At 37.5% G+C, this 26,548-nt stretch overlaps 1 protein-coding gene across 5 annotated transcripts in view; it reads left to right on the top strand.

Moving 5' to 3' along the window:
- Positions 1-17,099, top strand: part of DPH6 (diphthamine biosynthesis 6) — a 190,021-nt gene extending 172,922 nt beyond the window's left edge. For all 5 annotated transcript variants that reach the window (XM_083864141.1, XM_083864142.1, XM_083864143.1 and 2 more), the window contains one exon: positions 16,802-17,099. In XM_083864141.1, the coding sequence (XP_083720267.1) occupies positions 16,802-16,917 (116 nt within the window). In that variant the 3' untranslated portion in view covers positions 16,918-17,099. The remainder of the gene's footprint in view (positions 1-16,801) is intronic.
- Positions 17,100-26,548: the final 9,449 nt, after the last annotated feature.

Genomic DNA, 26,548 nt, shown 5'->3' with positions numbered 1-26,548 from the left:
GACTTGTAACTATTTAATTGAAAAAAAAATTTAGTCTAATCACTTTTAGCACATGAGTTATGTTCAGCCTGTAAACTCCTTATTATTCATATGCAGAGGGATGTGTCCAATGATTAAGACCCCAAGGATTTGATTGAAAAAATAATCTGCATTTCTAAAGAAAAAATAAGCAGTAGGGTATTTAATTCTTAACAGAAGTGTTGTGATGCGTGTCAAAGCATCACTAATGCTTAGTCTTAAAAACAGTATGTGCTACATGCTTGTCCATTGGCTGGTTCACTGCTGTATCTGTACTGTACAGTCTTGATCTAATAATTGCTTATTATGCGGTTGTTTATCTGCTCATTTGAAACATCCTGAAATTCAGTCTAGCTCAGCAAATTGCTGTGCTTAAGGCATTTTTACATTCTAAGAAATTATAATATCCCCAGAAGGCAAAGAATTAATAATAAAAATCCTCTTTTGTAAAAGATTATCATTGCAGAGCAAATGGAGCAGATCTTCCCTATCTTAGCACATTTAATATTCTCATTTTTTTCTATGAAAGTTTGATGGAAAGACTATGTGGGGATCACTGTTTTATTAACTTGTTAAGAGACAAATTTACTGAACCAATGCAGCATATTGATTTCAGTGTCTCCTGTATGGAAAAACAGCAACAGTAATGGATGAATTCTAGATATCTCCATATGGAAGTTAGCTCATTCTTTAGACATTTTGTGATCTTGATTTGTCTGTTTAGGGTGGCACTAAGGAGTTAATGATTCAGATTACAAGGATGTTTTCTTATTTATTACTTAGAAGTTTTTTTCTGCCTTCCAAATGATTTATTCCTAGTATGCCCACCCTTACTGAATACTTTGCAAAGATCCACAGTTTGTCTCATTCTATTGGAAACAGTATTATGGTGAGTAGATTTCTGATTTGATAGGCAATAAACAGAAATTAGAACACTACATGCAGCACATTTTTCATCAGTTCTCAAACACTGTGCAACCAATTAAGCATGTATCCATCTGTGGAGGTGGGGAACTTAATCTAGTTCTTAAAATCCATCCCATAATACAGATTACTTAATCTAATTTCCTTTATAATTGCAAACATACAAAGGTAAACATCATAGGTAAGATATTTAGAGAGAAGGAAAAAGGTAACAATCAAATGAAATTGAGTTGCAATCGTCTAGGTACTTTCCTTGAAGTTTTTCAAGTTCACAAGCATACCTGTCTTGCAAATTTTATTTTTTGCTTTATATTTTGACGGGGGAAAAAAACTTGCTGCTTAATCTAGGAATTCAATGCTGATTTTATTTCCATTATTCATTTTCATGTTGTGCCATTCAAGCATCAAGCAAAAACCAAAATCTCAGAGAGTATGCAGGCACCTGTGTTTCTTCACCCTACAAAATAAGCGATTCATGTAGGCAAGGGCTGAAATCATCGCAGCACAATTCAGAAATTAATCTTCATATATCTGCACTCTTACCATATTTTTCTACAAAAAGAAATGTTCGTAAGTTCCTTTCTCAGCTGTCTGTGATGTATCTCTTAGAGGTCACAAGCTTTTCTACTAAGAAATCTTAATCATCTAGACAAAGAGTCTTTTCATTAGCAATATTAAGACTATTAAGACCACAGGTAAGTGGCTTATGGGAAATAATTATGTATCTTTGGGCCAAGCCATCAGAAATATTTTCTGGATGTTTTTATGAAGCCTTTCCTTAGAAGCTGTACAAGAGATAGCTTAAATCCTGAGTTTCAAAAATATGAATAATTACGGAAATAGAAAGATGGAAATTGAAATAGCATTTCCAAGTATGTAAAATTTACTTCTGACATAAGTTTAGATCACTATTCATTATTTTTATGTAAGTGATCAGTAAAGGGGGTTTAGAAGTAGCAGACTTATGTGTTCTTGTGGATATACAGGATATACAGTGACCTACTTTGTAGAGATGGACAGAACTGTGTCTGTAAAAATATTTAAAGTGGGTCTCTAATGCAAAACATAATTTTAAAGAGTCTTATTGAAGCAGCATCTTTTACATAAGCTCCCAGATAGACTAAAGCAGTAACAATTATTCATCAAATGATCTCAAAGCATTTCACAAAGACAGGGAAGTACTTTTTTTACTCTACAAAATGGAAGTATGAAATCTGGAGTTTTATTTTACAAAGGATCAAGTATTTCAGTTGCTTAGAAACACAAAAATGAGACAGAAAGGTCCTGCTTTACAATTAAGGAGTGTGTCTTTATACCACTGAAGCTTTTGCAAAATTAAATAAAGCATAGCTCTATACATGTTCGCGAAGCCAAATCAGTTGTCCAGGGTCTTCCAGCAACTCAATGGCAGAGCTGGCAATGGCATTCCTGCCCCTTGGGCTTTATGCTGGGTCCTTTCCCCTTGACTATCCCTTCATCAGTGCATTGACTGAAATGTGAAATCATTGTTTTCCCTCTATCAACACTGGAGTAGCAGGCAAGATCTGAATATGAGGAGGTGGTGCATTTGAGGAACTTTGACAAGATGTGCAGAATGTAAGTGAGCCAGAAGCACTTTATGACACATTTAGAACCTGAATTACAGTTTTAGTAATCATCAGTTACCCTTCTTCTCTGTCATTTCTTTATTTAATATATTGCATGCAAGAGACTTACTGTGTAAGTTTTATAAGCTTGCAATAAAAATATAACAAGTGTTGTATTAAATTATTTAAGTTGTAAACCATTGTAAAAAGCAGAAAAAGTTATATCGATGTGGAGACAGAAAAAATTATTGTGATGGAGTATAAAATACATTGTGCTGATTACTACAGAATTTTTGCCTAGTTGAGCATATTGTAAATCCTTGGTTGGTCTTAAGAATGAATCTGCATGTAGATTTTTGTAAAGAATTGTGACAAGTGGTTTAAGAAAAATGACTCTAAAATCTGATTTATAATTTAAAAACAAATAATTAAGAATGTGAAAGCAGACAAAAAATATCTAAGAGGTCAAAAAAGAGAATTGTTACAAAGCAAAGGATCGGTGTATTTAAAACTTCCAGATTTCCCCCGAGGGAAAGCTAGAATTCTGAAGTAAATGGATAACCAACTTTTTATTTTAAGCAAGTAGAATAGTATTTTATTCTTTAGTGTCATGTTTTTACTAATAAAGATGTACCAATAACTTTGAATCTGGCTGTATTTATATTACTAGCATTTAAAAGTGCTAAATTTACCAAAATTAGTAACTACAAAAAGAAACAATTGTCTTTTGACTGAAGTTCTGACTATAAATGATAAGAACCATTTAATTTTGCTTTATTCTGCTTCTTTACTCCTGGTAACTCAAGCCTGAAACTGATTAAATGTTGCTTAATAATAATAATAATAGTAATCATTCTCCTCCTTTAGCATTTTCCTGTTTCACCTTTTGACCTTACCAGATTTTTTGGGACTTTTACATTACCCCAGGTGTTCTTGTGACAGGTTGCCAATGAGTTTTCTTTGCCCTGCAAGATGATTTGGCAGAAATTCAGTTAGGCAGAGCATATTTTGTTGCCTTCCTTTCTACCAAAATGGGCTTTCTGCAAAAGAGAAAAGGAGTTGATGTCCTCATTCTAATGAATCTTCCTAGCAGTGGTGTAATTGAAAAACATCTTGCAAGAGAAGCATTTTAAAAAGAAAAGCCAACTCATTCAGCTAATGTAGAGTAGAAAATGCCAGTAAGGCCACTCTAGCGATGATGTTCCAGGTATGACATTCCCAGAGAAATAAAGACCCAAGATATAAAGTATCAGTATTGACCAAAAAGAGGGCTATGTGGGCCTCTTAGCTTTACTTTAAAACTGACATCTCTTCTTAACAATTTATTTCTCTCTACCTACACTGCAAAGTTGTTAAAAACAGATCTCATGCTGTTTAAAGATCACATCTTTAAACAGAACAAAGCAAAAGGATAAATTATGTTCTCACTGTGCCTGAGAGGTTCGGTTTCTGATGATAGAAAAGATAAAGGTCACCCTTCCATCACTTGCACTTCATGCTTCTTAAAAGTGGTTAAAGCACCACATACATTTTTCTTCTGAACATCTTCAATTTCATTAACCTAGTATCTCTTTGAGCTAACGTTGTTCTTAACAGAAATGTAGCTTAAGGCTCCAGAGGCAGAAATTGCTGTCAAAAGAACCAGTGATCCAGCAGGGGAGCTGTCAGTGCTGCTGACTGACTGGTCACTGTGGGTCTTGGCCCATGTGACGGGTCTGGGGGCTGATTCACCTGGCTGAACCTGAAACCTCTAAGCAACAGACCAGATCTGGGCAGCTTTTCCATTTACTGCTGGGCTGTGCTGTGTACTTTGCTTGTCACACAAAATGCGTAATCCCAAAAGGCATTCTACAAAAGTTTTTGGGGTTTTTTTAAAGAAATGTTTGATACCCTGTATTTTGGTGAAGAAACAATCTTTTTTTAAAATATATATATATTTTTAGTTATTTAACTTAGTTGCAGACTTTTGTGATACACTGTGGTATAAAATATATAGCAATGTTTAGTAAGAAATCATAATACAGTTAGATGTATAGACAGATATAATAGGCTATTTTGTCATAAAGTCCACAGGTAACTTTCAAAAGACCTGTAAACAACCCCACCCATTGATGGTGAAAGAAGAGCAGAGGCCTCTGAGCAGCGAAGTTGTTTAACAACAGAGCAGGTGGATTGTGTGTAGCACGGCTCTTCTGGGACAACGATTTTAATTTCCAGAGATCCAAGAGCAGCCCAAGCAAAAGGATGATTCAGTTCTTTGCCACTGTATTGTTTTTAAGTGTCCTTAGTGTGGTATGCTCTCAAGAGAAGGAGTGTATGCTGGGTCAGCATTTGGGGTCAGTTGTTGGCTTTTCTACAAATTACCTCAACAAATCATGTAATTCTTCCTCTGTTTTCTGTGGCTCAGTTTCCTACCTGTCCTAAGTTCCTTTCTTAGCTCTCAGGTTTTTTTCTGTCAATGGTAAACTCTTGGTGGTAGACTTTGTCTGCTGTTTAGTGTTTATTTAGTGCCTCATAAAATGACACATAAGTCTTGCTGAAGGCTTTTGTAAATTATGCTATTAATAACTTCGAGTTAGAGCAAAAATGACTTGCAGCTCAGATCACTATGTGGCCAAGTTACAGACCCTTTTTCTTTCATTTTGCTCTTGGCTGACACAGCTGAATGACTCTCCCAAGCCTCCTGTTCCCAATTCCGTAACAAACTATGAGCTCATATTACACAGGAAGCACTAGCACTGAGATTTATTTGTCATCCTTGGAGGCCGTGAGAAGGAACAAAAGACTTTCATCTCTCTCTTTTTGTTCCTTAGCTGTAGGGAGTAAGAGGGTACTGATATCTTGGGTCACTGCCATATGGGATAAAAATCCAATTAATGTAAATCTGCCAGATCAAGGGGAAGTAAGTAGTGTGGCTATCAAGAGCCCACAAATTTCTGGGTGGATCATCAGCAACCTTTGGCAGCACAATTTCCCCATTAAAACAGAAGCTGGGTTTTGTTCCACCTCTAAATACTGGTCTACCCTTTTTTAAGCCTGCTCTGGCTAATTTTGCATAAGTTGTCAGTTGCAGCAGTAATGAAATTTTAGTCATTTGTTGACTCACTCAGCACAAAAGGCCGTGAATGCCATGACCACTCTGTTACATCTTCCAGGCAGCTTTGATTAAACTGCTGTGAAGCCAGACCTGGATCAATACAAATGATCTTCATCGACCTAATAATGTATTTAACATGTTCAGTGCACTTTTATCTGTTTCTTTTAGAATACACTGTTTACATTAGTGTTTTCAAAGTTTCAGAGTTCTTTATAATGGTAAACATTAGAAATAACTTCACTAGTTTGCATATAGTACAATATATAAATATATAACCTACCATGCAATCTCCTCAGCAGGTGTAAATTAGCATTTATAGTTGTTGAGAATTCGGCCTAGAAACTGAAAACAATTATTCCATCAGTATTATTTTAAATGATCACAGCTTAACTTGACATAAAGCAAGTACCACATGATCTTCTCTGTACCCAATTGAAAGATGCTTACCACAACATCTTTTAGAAAGCTTTTCTATTATTTGTAGACTAAATTCTCTTACCAGCAGATGTATGTGGTGTCCTCTAATTATATAAACATCTCTTTGTGGCCTTTTGGATGTACTGTGTCCAGTCAGGTATTTCTTTAACCCACTGGCTTTGAAGACTATTTAGCAAACTTCAATAAACAAAAAATGTGGAAGCTGTATACCAAACATATCACTTGGGGATGTCAAAGCACTTAACAAACATTGTTACAACTTAGTCCATGTGTAACCACTGAAGGACATATTTGCTTCAGTATGTCTCATGACAGCTTCTTAAAAAATATACTTAAGTGAATTTAACACTTGTGAAAGGTGCCAGATTGACAGGCCTTAGAGATAAAAGTTCTTGCATTAGCAGCAGGCACAGCCGGGCTTCCCACACACGCTGCCCCACCAGTGTCCCCAACCCTACCTGGAGGGCACAGCAACCAACTGTCCTACAGCTTGCAAATCTGCCCATCTCATGCTCCTGGACTATGGGCCAAGAGTCAGTAGCTGTAATTTGACTTAAGGGTGAAAAACCAAGTTCCATAATTAATGCACAGGTGCTGTTGCAGTTGATCATTTTCACACCAATTTTTCAACTAATCTGGAAAAAAAAAAGAGAAGTACATGTTTATCTGATTTAGAGTAAAACAAAAAACATGTGTGTGAGTCTCTACTGAATCCTGTGGTTCTATCTGCCACATAGGCACATTCAGGTGAGACTATATGAGTGAACAAATACATAAACATACTGTGAAGTTCTTAAGAACATTCTTAAATGCCTTCTGAAAAGTGGGTCCTGACTGCTTCCTATGTTTGTAGTAATCTGTCTCCATTCATAACTCATCCCTGCTTGGTGTCATTACACCCCATCCTCCCCAGAGATTCTGGACACAGCTGGCATACAAATTCAATAACCATCCACCCCGTAAAGAGATTGGATTGTTACAGGGTTGAAGGATAGCACACAGGGAAAACAGGCTTGTGATCTTTGCACTCTGTCATGGTTTTAGGAAAAGCACAAGTTCTTCTCTGAATTATTGTACTTGGAAAGTTCAGTCCTCCATTCTCTTTCAAATTATATTTAGACCTCACTGTATTGGAAGGGCATGCTTAAGTGTTTCTTTATTTAGTGCAAAAGGCTAATAATATTTTAAACAAAAGTGCACATTTATAACCTTGTATAGGCTGATTCTCAGTCTGTATGTAGGACATGACTAAAAACAGAACATTGGAAAACACACAGCGATGAGTTTTCAAGTTCTGCTATTTTCTAAGCTGTAGCTAGCAGCTTGAAAGAATTATTATGGAAGCCAAATCGTGATTCTTTAGCCCTAACTAATACACAGAGGAGCTCAGCAACATTTGTTAATCTTTAAAAGAGTCACATTTATTTCTGCAACTTGCCATTGATGTGCATGATAACATATTATCAATTATAACATTATGTTGTACCTAATTGGACTGGTACTGTGTGCAGTTGTTACTTTAGAAGGTAACTACTAAAGTTGGGTGGCTTATAGCTGTTTTAGGGATAGCATTTGAGTCTGAAATGGTAATTGTTCTAAATACTCGTATATTTATGATTATCATTGCCTTATTTCCTTTTTTTAATCAGCATTTCTGGTGTATCTGTCACACTGTACAACTTCAGGAAGCATCCCTACCATCCTAAGTCCATACTACACCTAGGATGAAGTTTAAGTTTCAAAATTTGAGAGGAAGTTCATGAGAGGATATATACTGGAAGAGGATGTTTTAAGATGGTAGTGTCCATGAACTCTGCTTGAATGTGTTGCCTCACCCAGCCTCAGTTTTGCTGTGCAGGCTGTTTACTATTAAAAAAACCCAACCATTTTAGGTCATCTTCTCTTTCACAGGTTTGGTATCTTTAGTACTGGATTCATGTTTTATTCAATCTAGTTTGAAATACTCAATGTACCTGAGTCAGGTTTTCTTTTGGGTTGTTTTTGGGTTTTATTTTTTTGGTCTGCTTGTATTTGTATAGTACCCCAGTGGCATTGTCTTTTCATTCATTTTATTCAGTAGTTCCTAATTTTGCCTATATCATGTTATAAATTTCACCTGCTACTCTTTACCTGCCAGTACTATTAAGTCTTTCTTCATCAACCACCTTTTTAATATTTTTGACCTAGCAGCTGGCCTTTTGCTTTCAGAGACAAAAGGCTTTTCTTGTCTGCTAATGAGAGAGGAGGAGAACAACACCAGCGACCTTCTTGTACAGAACGCCAGTGCTCCACTCCCAGAAGGATGCAGAGGAAGAGAAAAAGATATTAACTATTTTTTTCTAAGATGCACAGTATACTTGAGCGCCACTGAAACCACTATTTGGAGACAAAGGCTTCCTGAAGTTTATCTACTCCCTTCTGAAGCTCTTTTTCATTTCATTAGTTGAAAAGTCTTTATAGATGTGAAGTATTGCTTTAATTTTGATTTTAAAAGGCTAGAAACTAGAATTCCTTATTAGGGAATGATAGGAGAGGTTCTTTCAGGACTGAGTTAAACAGAAGCCTTCAGAAGACTAGAAGGGGGTTGGTTCATTCCCATCTTCATGTAAATTGAATTACAGGATTTAGTAAGTGAAACAGATCATAAGATAAATCCCGCAGAGGCCAAGAAGCACTAATTAACGCCCACAGTGAGTAACTTTTCTGAAATTGGTCTTTAATCAAACTTTGCTCTGAAAACAAAACAAGATATTGTGGCAGCTTGATAAAAGAGATACATCACTAAGGCTGACAGGCCCACAATCAAACCAATACTAAAAATAACTGTTTTGTCTACTAATTTTCTTTCAGATGCAAAAAAATGCATGAGCTACAGTCTAAAAAGACTTGTGCAGTTACTCAGCCAAATGACTCAGCTCTAGAAAAGTGAGGGTCCTGTAAATGTTAATGCCCTCCCTTGTTGAAACAGAGGAACAGCAGAGAGGATTGCGAGGCTGGGAGAGGAAGAGGCAGCATCTGGATTCCTTCAGAGCTGATCATTTTATACCAGCTGTCCCTCTCCTCTTGCTCCTGGTGGTGCAGAGTTCAGCCATCCTGACTAATTTACTAGTGTGGAATAGGATAAGTCAATCACTCATTTTTCTTGTATCTCATATGAACAGTAAGGTCCACAACTGCTGCCTTTTGCAGTCGCAGCTTCTCATCACTGAATCTGAGAGCAGGAGTTATCAGTATGGCATGCAGGGAAACGGCTCATTTTCCTCATTTCTTTTCATCTGCTCAGCTGTAGGAAAGAGTTGCTATAGCCCCTGTGGGTACCCATCAAGCCTAGAGCAACTTTAATTATGTCTTCACTGTAGCCTGCTTAAAAACATTGCTAGAGCTTTCAGGTTTGGGATAGATCCCAAAGGGACAGGAAGCCCACTGCACAAACAGGACTAGCAGTAAAATATAACAGAGCACTAGTATTTTCTTTATAGCAGATCTTTCTCTTGGCACAAAAAAGACGTGGACCTGTTGAAGCAGGTCCATAGGGGGGCCACAAAAATGGTCAGAAGAGTGGAACATCTCTCTCCAGTAAGGAAAGACTGGCATAGTTGGTTATTTAGCTTGAAGAAGGCTCTTGGGAAATTGTTTACTGGCCTTTCAATGTGTACAAGGAGCTTATCAGAAAGATGGGAGAGAGCTTTTTAATAGGGCTTGTAGTGATAGTGTAGCCCTTATCCAAGCGGTAATGGTTTTAAACTAAATGAGGATAGATTCAGACTAGATACAAGGAAGAAGTTTTTCACAATGGGAGCGGTGAGACACTGGAACAGGTTGCCCAGAGAGGTGATTGAAGTTTCATCCCTGGAAACTTTTCGGGTCAGTTTGAATGAGTCTCTGAACCACCTGGTCTGGTTGAAGACGGCTCTGCTTATTGCAGGGGGAGTGGAGGGGACTAGATGAACTTTGAAGGTGCCTTCTAACTCAAACTAATGATTCCATGATTTTTCTTGGTGAATGCTCTGTTGGGTAAAGTGTTGTCCTCTTTCTATGTCCTAAGTGACAGAGTCCCATCAGTCTGGATCTTAATAACTATATCCTTCACAAAAGAGGTTGCAATCATTTAAAATGGTACTCTGATATTAGGAACAAGCTGAAAGAGAGTGGCCAGCATTGGCCCTAGTGCTTTCAGTACAGGCTGTATTGTCAGCTGTTAGGTGCTTACTTGAAAAAGGTATTTACATTGTAACAACTAAAACTACTTAAGTGTGAGAGGAAAGAAGTCTATCAGTGTAGATGGGTCCGTGTGAGGAATCTTGGAGATAGGTTTTTATGAAAGAATTGTTTGCAAATACAGACGTGCAGATCTGCCTGCTTTGGCAACTGACCAGGCATGTGACTTGGGTTCCAAACACAACTACCACTCCCTCTGTAATTTCTTTTTTTTTTTTTTTTTTTTTTTTTTTTTTTTTTTTTTTTAATTTTGTGGTATGTATACTTATAAATAGGCCTGAAACAGTAAATCTGGAGTTTTTTCTTGAATCTAAATTATACCAGTTACATTTTTTGTTAACAAATGCCATTGTGTATTTATCATTCAACAGGAAAGCTCATTCATCAATTGTTGTCATTGAAAGAAGGGAGAGAAATCTAGACACAGTTTAAAAAATCTCAACCACACAGATTATGTTATGAAAGTTATGTAGCAAAGAATGCAAGTTGTTTTATAGTCACAGTTCCAAGGACTGGCATAGGAAATCACAGGTTTAAAGTGGTTTCAAAGCCTTATCCAAACTCTTACTGGTCATTTGTCTCATATATCATGGCTATAACAGACTGCCCCTGCAATTCAAAGCAACTGCTTAACTTGTAGTCAGATAAATATCCTAGGCCAGAGTGACTGAAATGCATCGTCAGTATTCCATGAAGGAGCTTACATCAGTTTTGAAAAACCAGTCCCTTAAAAGTACAATGACCTATGTGAAATAATGTCATTAAGAATAGTAAAAAAAGCATAAGGCACGACATGAAAAGCCAAATATTGGATTGTGAAAAATATCCATATTGTGATTTAAAATCTTTACAGCTGCAGCAAAAAAATCATATTTTGCCAAGTGACTCCCTTTTATATTCCAACAGTATATTCTTTTTTACTGGGTTTGATTTTATTTTTGATAGAAAGGCATTGATTGCAATGATGCAAGCAAACTATGCAGTTTGGGTTTTTTTCTCAAATCTTATATTCCACTACATAATTTTATATTAAAAAAAATGTATTAAAAACCCTGGACTGGAAAAACAGACAATATTTTAAAGAAGAGTTTCTGTTCTTGCTATGGTTCTACACCACAGAGACAGTCAGCTGGATGTTTAAAAAAGGGAGGGGCATCTCCAGTTCCTCCTGTTTCACCTTTTCATTGCACTGCCTGATCATTTAAGGCAGAGGCTTGTTCCAGACAGTTTTAATTAAACTATGCTGTGAAACTGTATATAGATCAATGGAAATGATCCATAACAAGCTAATTATGTATTTAACAGTGTTCAGTCCAGTTCAATCACCTTCTAACATTTCTGTGGCTTTACATTCATGTGGCAAAGCCCTGAATGTGTATATGTATTTTTAATCCATCTCATTAGTGACCATATGCTTTGGCTTCAAGGGAGACAAGAACTGTCTGCAATCTGCCAGGGATTTAGGGACATCAATAATTTGTGAATAGTCATGTTGGTACTGGTCGAAGGGTTAAGTGTTCTGCACACCAGGGGCAGATCTTTTGGGACTGGAACTCTTAGTCAACTGTTAGGAACCTGATCCCCTCTGATGCATCTTTTCAAACTACATGCTGCATGTCAGATCTCTGCAGCAGAAGCAATGGAGCTTTATTAGCTCAGGGATTTAAAAACCTGCTCTAAGCATTGTAACAGTATCTTTTGGTTAAAAAGCGAAGGAAAGATAGTAGTAATATGAAAGTGATTTTTTATGTACTGGGCTAAATGTGATCTTCCTTCTTGCTACCATTTTCCTTTTTGCTACCATTTTCCTTTTTCATATGAGCTATTAGATTACTACTCCCCTGCAGATATATAGTGAAGCAAGAGTATGGCAACAATAACAGAGACCTGATTTTGAAAATGTAAGTGGATTCTGCGACCTCACCTGATACTGCCTAAATCCTGCTGAGGCCAATGACAGCAAAAATGTAAAAACCACCTCCTAGTCTTTTGAAATGACCCTTTAGGAGCTCTCAGAGCACTGCTTTTTCTACCTAGTATGAAAATCACCTTTAAAAACAACTGCTTACACTCTTAGTTTGTGCCATGTTATGTAGAAGGGCTGCTAAATCAGCATGACAGATCATCAGATTATTGATTTTAGTGTCCTGTCTTCACAAAGCAATGGCTGAAATAGATGGTTATGCCAGAAGATACTGAATAACTTTCGTTCATTTAAAAGTTTTAGTTTTGTCCATATTCCTCAGCTGTACCCAGGTCTTAAAAAACAAACAAACAAACAAAAACAAACAAACAAAAAAAAAACATAGCAGTGCAGGAAGACACTTCATATGGAACCTGCTCCCTTAATTTCTGTGGATCATTTGGGAGAAGGGGGATCCATCTTGCAGGATGAAGTTCACCTGCTTTGAGCAAATTTCATGTACTTATGATCATAAAATCATAGGATGGTTTGACTGGGAGGGACACTAAAGATCATCCAGTTCCAAACCCCTTGCCTTGGGCAGGGCCAGGTTTCACTAGACTAGATTGACCTGAGCTCCATCCAACCTGGCCAGGAACTCTTCCAAGGCTGGGGCATCCACAATGGGAGGTCACTCTGCTTTTATACAGATAACTACATACCTATTATTTACCGTTCCATACCAATGCCTAGTACCTATACTAGAAGGGTCATTTCTACTTTGACCCAATCCACACAAACTACTTTGTGTCATCACCACCTTAGAAGATGGAGGACAAAGAAGAAGGAGAGGAGCTCAGGGCATCACCCTAAATCCACGACCTTGTTCCCCAATTCTAAGAACCCAAAACTACCAAATTTTCCACCTGGTGATTAGCCACACTACTGTGTCACACATTTGTGACTTGTAATTCTTCTCTCTGTTGGAAGTTTTCTCATGGACTAAAATCAAAGACTGTGTCCTCCTGGGCTCTGTGCCAGGGTCTCAAACCCCCCTGCACAGATCCCAGACCCTCTTTCTCAGGTTCCAGACCTCTCTGCCGAGGTCTGTGACCTTCCAGGGTGCCCAGAGGGTTGCCCTGGACTCTGACACATTGGCGTAACGGCACCGCAGCTGGGCTGTCATCTGTGTCAGCTTCCTAGAGGAGCACCCCTTAATTTCTTTGAGGTATTTCCTTCATGTTTCCCTGTTGACTTCTGTTACCTCAGGAGCTTCTGGCTGGTCTCCATAAAACTGCAAGTGTGCTACAACGTGGCTAGCATAATTAGTGTGGACTGTCACAGGAAATGAAAACATCCACAATGCGCACCACTTCTTTGCTGCTTGATAATCAGCTGCTTTTGCTTGTACTGAAACGTTCTGTATCAGGGTAGTTTAAATAACTGTATGACTGGCATCAATCATCTATAGCCCCTATTAAACCTCCAGTAAACACACTTACTGTAACTGTTTGTCCTTTACTTGTTTTTGCTTTTAAAATAACTAAGTATGGCACACAACCAAGCAAGCATTCTCATACGTGATATAAAAGGAAGGACATTTTTGGAAATCTTTGTATTCAAACAAAGTTACTGTTGGAAAAGATGGGACAGGAAGGGCTTGTAGGTATGATTGCCTGGCAAGAAATACTGGAGATGTAAAATCTGTGAGTGAAATAGAAATGAAGGCCAGCTTTGAGATGTGATCATGGCAGGCAGGAAGACAGTGATCAGCTGGAGATAGATTGAGGGATAGAAAACAAAAGGACCCAAGGATGTAGCCCCTCTCCACCCTGCCAAGGTATCAGGGAAAAAGTAGATAAGAAAAGCAGTCTTTAGAGTTTAGACTATAGGATGATATGGTAATATAGTAGTTCTCCTAGGCTGCATGCAAAGTCTGTAAGTTTTGTATCTCATGCCAGTTGGTCACTATAAATTAGAATATTCAACACAAAAGGAGATATAATGTATTGTAACAAGGTCCTCACTCTCTCTCTCACCGCTCTTACCACTCAGCTCTCTTAGCTCTTTTACCTCCCTTACCCCTGCTGTCTCCCTTACCTCATACCCTCTCTCTCTCTCTCTTTAGGGCTTTCTCTTCAGCCAAGGCTGGTGGCTGAAGGCAAAGCCCTTTTTACCCATGACCCTTGCAATAAAACCACGTGTTTCTAGAATGCCTCAAGTCTGCAGAATTCCTTCTCCCTGCCGTCCACGGATGCCCCTGCAAGTTACATATTCAGAAAACACTATGGCCTATCTAAAAGCATATTTTGAATGAGTAAAATATATAAATACTTTCTTTATTGACTTTCCATCATTAAAAATATAAAATTAGTCTTGGAAGATTTAGAGTAATTTATTATAGAGTAATTTATTATAGAGTAATTTATTTATATTATATATATAATATATAAATATTATATATTTATTATAGTAATTTATTATAATTTATAGTAGGTAAAATACATAGTTGTCAAAAATTTTTAGTTTGTTATAAATTGCATAGGTTGCCACAGATTTACTAATTGTGCATTGTCTTCTGTGAGACCTTAGAGTACAATTTTACTGCTTTAGAAGACCCAGTCTCTGCTTTTTAGAAGAAGTTTGCATGAGCAGACCTTTTTCCACAATTTTTAAGTGTATAAATATGCACATCTAAGTTGTACTGCTTTCATATCAAACTAATTTATTTGTAAATGCAGTAAAATATTTAGAGACATATGTCCCAGATTTTTATCCACATTTCATTTATGCATGTGAGCACTGCCAATAGAAAAGGCACTCGTCTTTAGGAAAGGTAGCTCTTCCTGGTTGGCAAGCAAGTCCACTAGGGCACATTCAAATGTTAATATTTATGGCTATTTTGGCCCCCTCAAACCCACCCAAAGAATGGAGGTCTATTTCCAGATAGCCCAACTTTAAAATTCTCCCTTTAAAAGGAATACCTGGATTTGTTTTAGTAGCTTTGTTTGGTAGCTTTTAGCACCGATTCGCAGCTTTTAAGCCTGTGCATAAAACATTGAAGTCTAAAATTGTATTTTTGCAGTTTCAATTGATGAAAAAAGAAATGTAATTTTAATAGGGTCGAATCAGTGATTTTCAGGTGGCTTGTCTTTACCCCTTCCATTTAATGCCTTCTGAATCAGTATAGCCATAAAGTTTTCTGAAGTCAATTTTTTTTAAAAAAATGTTAGTTGATAGTTAATTACCAGGTCACTGCTGAATATCTGTAATACAGAGAATGAGTTCCTTTTTACACACCAGATGAAGAAGTTATTTCACCTTTGAGGTGACTGTTGATTTTTGGCTCACTCTCTTCTGTCTTCACCTCCAATGCCAATGATGTTAATACAAAAGGAATCCAGCAGAATTTCAGAAGACTGGTATTCTCTTTGCAATATTTTGTAGGCAGCATTACCATTATTAAATTAATTTATGCTACTGCTGCCAGATAAAGAGAGAGGAGTTTTGGCTTCAGTGAATACAATTGCAAAATTCCTGTTTTATCCTGGATGAGGTAACACTTTGACTGAACTGCCTATTCGCAGTTTCACAGGCAGTGACGCCAAAAAAAAAAAAGCTCTGACAGTCTGCAAGTTCTGCCCTCTTTACACCCTTTCTAGCCAAGATTGCTTAGTGTTATAAAGAATTGCCATAATCCCAGAAGCTGCTGACAGAAATAAGTTATTGAAACAAGAACCTTTGCAGGCTATACCTTATCATTAGGAAACTCGCTTTTGTGGGTCATTCAGCTGAGTTCTGGTAGTTTTCTTTAGGGGTCTGTTTGGCTTGATGTCTAGCATGTTCACTCAGGCTGAGCACAACCAAGCATGTCTTGATGCCAAGTTTCAATTTTCCATTCTTTTCTTCTGTATTCTAATTAGATTTTCTCAATTATTAATTCTGTTCCCATAATGGACTTTTAAATTTGCAAACTTCTGCCACACACACCAGTCCCTTTAGAGCTTCTTGTAGCCTGATTCTGTATTTTTAGCAGTTTGAATCTTACTGTAATTCCAGATATTCAGTCATATATGTTGCTATTCCTGGACTTCCTCCATTATGTCCTCGAGATGGCATGCACCCATTGATTACAAATTGAAATCAAGTTAATAATGTTTTGAAAAATAGCCCCCTTTAATTTCTTCTCTTCTGACTGATGCCCCACAATGGGATTTGAGAGAAGAGTTTTATTTACAGAGAACTATGTGCTGATCATCCAAATGTCAAAAATGACAACTGAATTTCAGCTAGCCTTTTGGTATTTTTACTACCTGCTCTAGTTCAGTTCTCTATATCTGTAATGAACAGACCACTCACTCAAGGTTGAGAAATATGCATTTAACTGTTTTGCTGAAGTCTGGCCTTAGGCAACATCTAAAGTTAATCTCAAATTAGTCAAAAACAAGGTGGAAGATTTTCCTTCTATGTAAAGTGAAAATTTAAGAGTTGCATTTCACTTCCTTTTGTTAATTGCTACTCCACAATAATTTTCAGAAATGTATTTTAAAATCATTCTTAAGAGATAGGACACAATAAGACAAGGGGGATTCATTATTTGTTTTGTTTCCATTTTAGGACTGCAAGAATACCTTGAAAAATATTTGGAAGAGAAGACCCCAGCTCTGATTTTAGTACCTGTGGTGGATTTACCTGACAAAGATGTTATTCATATAGCATGCTGGCTAAGCTAGCAGTTTAAAGATGAGTTGATATCAAAACATACATACATTCCATCCAGGAGAGAAAAAAGAAAAGAGTTGGTACTAACTCTGTTGGATGCTTTAATGAAGCAATGTTGTTTGATTTAAGCAAAGTCATATTACCTTGTTAATGATGTCTCGTGATATGTAACAGAGTCAGGTTTGTATGAAGAATAAAGCTTTCTTTAAAAAGAATGTACTTTTTTCTGACTTGTTTGTATATGTCTGCAGAATATAGCGGGTGACTTTTGGGAGATGCAGTTGGTCTGATCACATTGGTTCTATGTTTGATTTATTTAGGTCTGGTTACAACACACCAAATACAACTTTAGATCATTTGGATAGAGGTGAAACTACAATATTACCTCAATACTGTTTTAAAGACTAGATTCCTTTCAATTTTATGTTGAATTTACTCACTTCAGCCCAACTCAAGAAAACCTCATTTGTGCCCAGATTTTAACCATTTCCTAGCATCCAGGAAGAATTATTCAGAGTAGTAATTAGGATGCACATTTTACTGAAAAAAAAAATGGAAATGATGGCCAGGCAGTAAGATTTGCTGCCTTGCTTTCTAATATGGGGGTATTTATGTATTTTATATCTGATAGACAACTGTTGTTAAAGAGCTACCAACATTCAGGTAACTACCAGCTACCACTATCATAGACCCTGGGCTTCAGTTTTCTCCAGAAAATCAACAGGAGTTTTACCACTGCTTTCACTAAAACAGGCTCAGACGCACAGGTGAAGCTCCTGTCAATTTCATTACCACTGATATTTTACTCATTACATAAGGTCAGTATAGAAAAAAAAGGCTACAAAATTAAAATTTCAAGAACAAGTATCAAACCTTTTCTCTGCCTGTATTTTGCATCTATATATTCTCATTGCTTCTCTTCCACAGTGTAAGCACTGGAGCTAGGAGACCAGCACTTCAATGATCTTCCTCTTCCACCAGCATATATCTGAGATAACCCCACAAAAGTGAGCTGTATGGCAGGACCTTCACATTGAAGTGACTGTGAAGTGGTCTTAGCACTCCAGTTTAATTTTCTTACCCACTATCAGAAATGCATTTGGCAGCACCTGATACAAAACAAGAGACTAAAGATAAGAAGATCTTCCTGCTACAACTTCTACATCCAGCATACTATGCTGATAAATATTTGAAACTAGAAACTGTTAAATGTTATTGCTCCTTACTGTTGCTTCCAAAAGTATAGCAGAGCTGCCATCTTTGTTCATAAGAATTACTTTATTCACATATCTTTAAATGTTTTTGAAAGGGGCAAGGCAACGAGTTTTTTATATAACAGTGCATAAATAAATTGTTGTATTAAATTTCTTAAGGAAAAAGGGATGAATCTGTTAACAATATATTAGTTGATTAGTATTCAGGATCATTTTTAGGTTAGACTTAAACGTATTTGATCCTTTCCCCCAGTCAGAAAAAGACTTGTTAATACCTGGATGTTCTTGGTTTGTTTGAATTCTACTCTTTTAAAAGGCTAAATCATTTTCTCACTTCTCCCTGAAAATGCCAGTATTTTATTTCTCTCAGTGTGGAGTGTCCATGGGCCAGAGACACGATGGACTGCAAGAGAAGATGTACTTTCAGAGAGATATGGATGAAGCTTATTTTTTCATTGATGCATATGGAAACCAAAGAGACAGCATAAGTTTCACTGTGTCTCCTGTAGCAGTCGTGTTTTTCATCATGAGTTTAAAAAAGATCCTGAAACATGTTGATCTTAGCTTTTGTACTGTACTGGATATTTTAAGGCGGCAGGATATTTGCTCCTGAAGAAACCAGCTTTTCCTGCAAATCTTCCTACAAGATTCATGACTCGAACTAACCTGCTTTTTTTCTCAGTAGTGCTGCATTGAGAAATGGTGACAGAATGCATTGGTCTGAAAAACAGTGTGATCTTTTGTTTTTCTCTGAACTGAAAGCAAACCTTTTCCTTTTTTGGAGAGAGAGAAATAGAACTTCAACAGGTTTAAATTGTGAATACATAAAAATGAACAGTTTGCTGACTTTTTCTCCTAGAGAGGCTTCAAACAGTTTCTGAGTGGTGTGAATGACTAAAACTATAAGCTCAGTCTACACTGTTTTAAGTATGAACAAGGCCATTTGTGCAACATTGATATGCAAAGTAGATGAGTAAAGTGTTGTGCCATAGAGAGGCCTAAGACTTTTATAATAGAGAGAAATAGCACCATTTTATCTGCCTTAAGCTGCTGTACTTTCATCAGAATTACTGCATCCTACTATGAATAATATGTTTCAGCAGAGCTCTTTTTGAGTGGTAGCTGAAGAAATGAGGTGGTGAGGTTGGTGCAGACATCCACACACACAGAGACATACACATAATTTAGCAAAAAAGAGGGAAAGACATCAATATTCAAAATTTATGGGGGAGGGGGAGGAGTTTGTAATTTTTTGTTGCGGGTTTTTTTTTCACAACAAACTTAGTGGAGTGATTACCCCAGCAAATTTTAATCTGGAGACTGTGTGCTAAGACACTTGTTTTAAGGACTTTGTATGCACACAAATTCTTCTGTTTCTCTGACTTCTACTAAGCCTGCAAGAAAATGTTTTGTATGCTTATTATGACACAAAATGTTGGCTTATTCTGTTGGGAAAGATAGGACAGGAAGGGCTTGCAGATATGATTGCCTGGCAAGAAATACTGGAGATGTAAAATCTGTGAGTGAAATAGAAATGAAGGCCAGCTTTGAGATGTGATCATGGCAGGCAGGAAGACAGTGATCAGCTGGAGATAGATTGAGGGATAGAAAACAAAAGGACCCAAGGATGTAACCCCTCTCCACCCTGCCAAGGTATCAGGGAAAAAGTAGATAAGAAAAGTAGTCATTAGAATTTAGGCTACAGGATGATATGGTAATATAGTAGTTCTCCTAGGCTGCATGCAAAGTTTGTAAGTTTTATATCTCGTGCCACTTGGTCACTGTAAATTAAAATATTCAACACAAAGAAAGATATAATGTATTGTAATAAGGTCCTCGCTCTCTCTTACCCTTCTTACCGCTCTGACCCCTACACTCTTCTTACTCTCTTACCCTTCTTAGCTCTCTTAGCTTTTTTACAGCCATTACCTCATATCCTCTCTCTCTCTCTCTCTCTCTCTCTCTCTCTCGGGCTTCCCTCCAGCCCAGGCTGGTGGCTGAAGGCAAAGCCCTTTTTACCCACGACCCTTGCAATAAAAACCACGTGCTTCTAGAATATCTCAGATCTGCAAAGTTCCTTCTCCCTGCTGTCCACAGATGCTCCTACATTATTCCAGCACCCCTTATGTAATGGGTGGATAAATGTCTTTAAAACTGTAACCCAAAGTTTTAATTTTTTGTTTCTCTGCCTAACAAGTGTTAGAATATGTCTTGCACATCATCTCTGCTTCCTTTTTTTTTTAAAAAAAGTAATCTTGTTATAGTTCTCAGTTTTCATAAAATTGTCTCCTGCCTCCTTTTAAAAGTCTCTGTATATCAATTTCTTTAATTGCTTGAAAGTATGACCGAATGGGCTCTTTAAGACCAAAACTGATTTAGTAACTTTGTGCTGTACTCATTTCAAAACCCAGTGATGGCAACAGTACCAGTGAGCCTTTACAATGCACATGGCTAAGCTGCTCTTAAAGGCACCAGAGCCGATCTTCCTAAATAGATTATAAAATGACATTGAGATATTTTAAGCAGAGATTATTTAATTTTTTTTCCCTGTGTGTTTTACAGTTAGGTAATTCAGGAGCTGATTTGTTACACCAGATAGCATGGGTGCATCTTTCCTCTCAGCCTTCAGAAGTCTGATGAGTACTGGAAGCATGGTGTCTCCTGAGTATTAGAGAGGTAATCTGAAGCAGCTCTTCTCCTTCAAGGACATCCTGTCCAATCCATTATCTCCTGTCTATGTGCAGAGTCTAGTCTATCAAAATACAGTGACTGCACAAAAATTTTATTTCAAATAAATGAGTGCACTGGTCTAATAAAAGATTTCTACTGCATGGTGTAATAGTTCTCTAAATGAACACTGAAATCCTAAAATACAGAAACTTCTCATGTGTCCAAGTTAAATCTTTGTTACTTCTTTCAGGATGGCTTTCCTGAAGTAAACCTAGTTTGTTCTGTGTATTAAACTGTTCTGAGTTCTGAGTACTAACTGGCACTTATTATTTAAGTAACCTGCTTTTACTGTTATAAATGTCTGGCATTGAGAATACATATTAAGAATACTTGACAATTTACTAATTTATGATCTTTTTTAACTTGTATTTTAATATTTCTGGCAAGCCAGCCTGTGTTGATGTATTAGACAAACATTCAAAATACAGACTTGAGATCTTGAAAGCTTCTTTTTTTCAACTTTCATCTGAACACTGAATATTTTTGACCTATTTTAAATTTTAATTTTAAAAAACAGACTGGGTACCTGTGAATTGAACTCATATGTTACATGCAAGTGCCCTTTTACTGATGATTCACTGCTCACAATTTCTTGGATTTGACTTCTGTTGGATTAATTCATGACTAGGATTTGCCTGTGATTTCCTGCTTTTTATCATTTTTTAGAGCACTGCCTGCTTTTTCCCTACATTCCCAAACAGTCTGGTTGTTCTGAGGCTCTTGCCACAGGTTATGTCACTAGCCCTAGGTCTCCTTGCCATTACGTTGGCTCTCTGTTTCATTTGCAATGTTTAAAAAACATTTGTTCAGTATGTCTGCTCATCTTCCATCTCCTATTATATGGCTATTTTGTGACTGTATAAATCCTAAATCATTCTCAAAATGCTGTTTGCATAATTTAACAGGGCTGATGAGACTGTCCAAAGTACAACAGGATGGACTAAAATAGGTCAGATTTCACATATGCCTTTCCCAGCTTTCAGAAATTTTTCTCTGAATTAAAAAGATCCCCAGTTCAGAATAAAACAATGGTTCAGAACAAAAAGACAAGCTGAACTAAATACCATGAAAAATTTGACAGCTGCCCTGATCTAGTAACCTGTTAGGGCACATGTTCAAGGCAGGAGGCAACGGTTAGGACCAACTCTACCCCTTTCCTGGGAAAGTTTAAGCATATCCATTGGATTTCTTGTGCCTTTATTTCCATATTTGTATGTTTTCTCACCCTTGTAAATGTGTTAGCAAAGGGATGCTATGTTGTAGGCATACAACCTGCAATAACAAAAAGTTTAGACTGAGTGAGCAGCACACATGAGTGTGAAAGTAATGTTGTAGTGGGAACCAGAACGAATGTGATCACAGACAGAAATTTGCATGAGCACAATCTGGAAAGCTTTTCTCCCAGCACACTGCCTGCAGCAGTCTCAGATCACAGAAGTCTATAATACATCTAGTAACATTAATGAGACATTTTACAGCATGATTCATCCCCGATGATCCTGAAGTGCTTTACAGGTCCATCACATAAAATTTTCTTGGTCTGTCACTGGGACAGCCACACAGGTGCTGGCTGCCTCCCCTGCCCAGCATGAGTGTAGGCAGGTCTCAGGTTATGCTGCTGGGAAAAGAGCTCCTCCACTCTCCACAGTCCCCAAATAGGGGTATTTGCTTTAGCAGAAGAAGCAGTTTTCAACCTCAAAGGCGTATCACCTGGCAGCCAGAGTTACTACTTTCTGTTACTCATGAGAAGATTTGTTCTACTTTAGATTTTGCCATGATAGAGGGGCAAAATCTCTCTTCTGTGCTCTGTCTCTATTGTCTTTCTGCAACTCCTGCTACTAGCAGCTGTTGACAGTACTTTCTTACCATAACATCCTCCGTACATCACGTTATTGCCATACCCTCACTTCACAAGAAAGACATGATTTGTCTAAGCTAGAAGTTGAAGCCATTGCATTAGGGGTGCAAGCTCATGCAAGCATTGCTTCTCCTTCACTGATTCCCATGGTTTTGTTGGCAGCTGCCTTGACATTAGTTTGTTTTGTTGCTAAAACACCAGAGGCCCAGAAGGAAGAAATACGTTTCTCAGATGTAAGAGTTATCTCGTTGCCACAAAGTTCAGTCCTACTCCCACACATACCCAACCGTTCTGCAGCAAGACCCAGATACATGCAAATATAGAGCCTTTTGTAACTGAACCAAATTACCACAGCTCCAGAGCTGGATCTGTTAAGGTTCAAAGCAGGAGGTGTTAAAGGATATTAAATAATAGAAAGGAAACAGACAAGAAGTTATTGCCAAAGGAATGGTATTACTAGGAACTGGTGGGGAAGTCAAGCTAAAAAGGCAAACAACAGGTCTAGGGACCTAAGGGGTTTATTCTTTATTTATGGGATGTCTTTGAAGGAAAGGACCCTGGACTGCCTTCTCACTACTACTAGTGCTTACTATAAAAGATTAATGAATGAAGAACAAAGAGGAATAAACAGAGTTGCCAGGAAAGAGATCCAGAAGTGACCTTTAAAATGCATCTCTCTCGCTTCAACAAGGTAAATGCTTTGACGACTCTTAACAGCACGCTTTGGTCTGCATCTGAAGATGAGGATGCCTGCAATGGGGGTAATATGCAAGAGAAGCCACCAGCTGTGTGCCATGTTAAGGGACATTTCTTCTGGGTACTGCCACAAGGAATGTGGTTAACAGGTCTTGACTGGAGACTGTAGCTCATAATTGTGGTTCTCATATGCACTCCTTGATCAAGGTGCTACAGTGTAGCAAGATGTTGATTCTTCATTGTTATGGGTCTTGTATAAAACTAACTATTTAAACACTGAAAGTCTGAGTATCTCGTATTGCAGCTCATATTAGGCAAGCCAAATGTGATTCTCTTTATGCTACAGTCCCCAGTGTAGACAAAAAGCTTTCTCAGGTTGAGATCCTGCCACTCACCTAATTATTTAGAGAAAGACAGCTCCACTACTTCAACTCCAGTACTTCACAAGAGGAATGGGAACATTAGGAAAAGTTTTTTCTTTGATGTAGAATATGCTGCCACTTTTTTGTTATTAAAATAGGAGCTAACTTTAAATAAATAAAATTTTGCCTGGAGGCTTCTGAAAACTAATGTTGTGTTTTGACAGTGTCATTTTTCTGATTCCTGAAAGCATTATGTGAGTTAGCTCAGGACTTCAGCACGATTTTTCTTCTATGCTACATACAATGAATTAGTTTTTCAGCACTGGATTTTATTTGATTTCTCTCTCATATACAGGGAGAGTCACATCACTATGCAATTTTCCTACTTGACAGGCACTCTCCAAAGTTGGGTTTTCCCCTATTCAATGAACAGGTGGATCAATCGCCTGTAAAGGAAGCAAAAAAGAGGGTATAGCAAAGTGGAGGCAGCTACCACTATTTCTTATTGAAAAAATGGATGGAAATCAATTATCTTTGAAAAATAAGTAAGAAAACTAAGAAAGGTCACACAAAATCCCCACAAAACAGATTTTTTTTTTCTTTAAAAAAACCCACACTACCTTCACATGCAAATTGCATGAAATGCTTTTTTAATTGGGTTTGTAGGTTTATATTCCCCAAATTTCTGCTTTTCTTTAAAGGATATTGATGTAAGAATGTCATAGGATTTTGAGAACAAGCAAACAGTCTTTAAATAACAGCTGATTTGAGGTCCCCTGTCTTTGATGACAATTTATGGCCTTCATCAAAAAAAAAAGTGAAAAGTCATTTAGGTGTATGCTCAACTAGAAAATTCAGGTAATGTGTGCTTAGTGGAAGAAAAAGGATTGCTAACAGTACCATGTGTCTTACAGCATAAAGTGCAACCCTAAAACTGCACATTGCTGAGCATTCCTAATGTGCTGTGAGCAATCCCATACACTGTATTTCAAACACTGAGTGCCCACCCTAATAGGTGCATATATCAGGAGTGGCTACATTTTTTTGCTACATGATTTCAAGAGACAAAAAGAGCTGTATAAAGGACTTCAATTCTACCTTACAATTGTCAGAGTATTTTATTTTCTATTTGAATGAAAGGAATACACTTTAAATTGTTTGGGGCTTGGGTTGTTTTGGTGGGGTTTTCTGGGGTTTTTTGTGTTTTGGTTTTTTGTTGTTGTGGTGGTGGTGGTTTTTTGAGTTTTTGTTTTTGTTGTTGTTGGTTGGTTGGTTGGTTGGGTTTTTTTTTTTTTTTGGTCATGGTTGTATTTCCCCTCCCCCTAACCCCCCCAAAAAAGTATTTTTTTTCTGTTGAAAAGGTCAGATTTTCTGTTCAGATTCATTTTTTCCCCAGAATTACTGTAAAGCACTGAAGCATGGAAGTTTTTCTGTTGCAGAACTTGTTGCAATTTACATCTTTTAAAATGTTTAGTTGGAATGACTAATTCTATTTAAAAGATTTGTTTTAACATACTTAGAGAGACATTATTTCAAGTTTAAAAAAAAAGAGAACTTTGGTGTAAACAGAGTTCAGAGATGGAAGCAGAGTCCTCAGAAATAAGAACTCTTACTCTGATGATGACATTGAACCTTGCAACAGCTACAAGTTATATATTTATGATCTCTTCTGTTCTGTAAAATGAGGACAACAGTGTGAGGTATCCTGTAAGTGGCACACTGTGGGAAAGGAGAACATTCCCAATGCTCTTTATGTCCATGGTTCATGAGGGAATTTTGAGTCCTGAGTTGTGACACAGACATTTTTTAAACTACAATACAGGGAGTTTTTAACTTGCTTTCTGGTCCACATAGCAGACTTGAGGATGGGTGGGGATGCTATTTGCTATTGCAGGTGTAGATTGGCCCAGGAGCCCATAACATAGGCCAGGCTTGTGTCCTGTGCAGCTGCAGGGTTACTGTTCAGATTCTGCCTGGATTCTTCCATCCCTGCTCCACAAAGCAGTATGTAGCATGGGCATACTTTGTCTTTTGGAGAAACTCCTTCATTGTCATGGTTTTCGGTGTATCCTCAAAACTAGAAAGCTGTGAGTTTAATACTACTGAGATTTTTACTCTCAGACTATTACTTCTCCACAGAAGCTAGAGAGGAGTATTGAGAAAACTGCTTTTTCTATAATCAGACCATGTATGCCTTTGGTCTTCCTTTGTTCTCCTTTTTTACGCCCTCTTTGGGTTCTTATTCCTCTTTTTTGATTTTATTTTCTTCTCTCTCTCCCTGGTACTGTCTTAAAATGTTCGGTGTATGTTCAATAAAAGGAAAGATCCATGTGAGCTCTTTGGCATTCATGACTAAGGACCTTAGAAATCCAAGTTAAGATGAAGATCATAAACAGAACTGAGACTGCACACCAAAAAAAAAAAAAAAAAAAAAAAAGCTGAAACTTGCACCTGGTCTCATTGGCATCAGATCTATTTAGAAATACAAACTGTAAAGTTTCATAGATCCAAGGCAAGGTGAGAGCAAGCCTTACATTGTACCCAGGTGTCAGTTGCATCTCATCACTGTGACTCGGTAGTGAAATACCATCTGTTGCCTTTGCCAAGCCCCACATAAATCTTTCAAAATGGCCAAAGTGACTGGGAACTCTTCAATTGTCTCCAACTCTACAATGTGTATTTCAACCAAGTGGAATTTGTCCTCTCAAGTCATGTAAGGACCTCTGACAAAACGCTTCTTGGGAAGGTGACATTTTATGACCTGCTAGCTTGAACCAAGATT

Source organism: Zosterops lateralis (genome assembly GCF_965231275.1).
Source record: "Zosterops lateralis genome assembly, chromosome: 6".
Taxonomy (NCBI): domain Eukaryota; kingdom Metazoa; phylum Chordata; class Aves; order Passeriformes; family Zosteropidae; genus Zosterops; species Zosterops lateralis.
The sequence above is the reverse complement of the archived record's forward strand: the minus strand, read 5'-3'. Positions and strand labels throughout refer to the sequence as shown.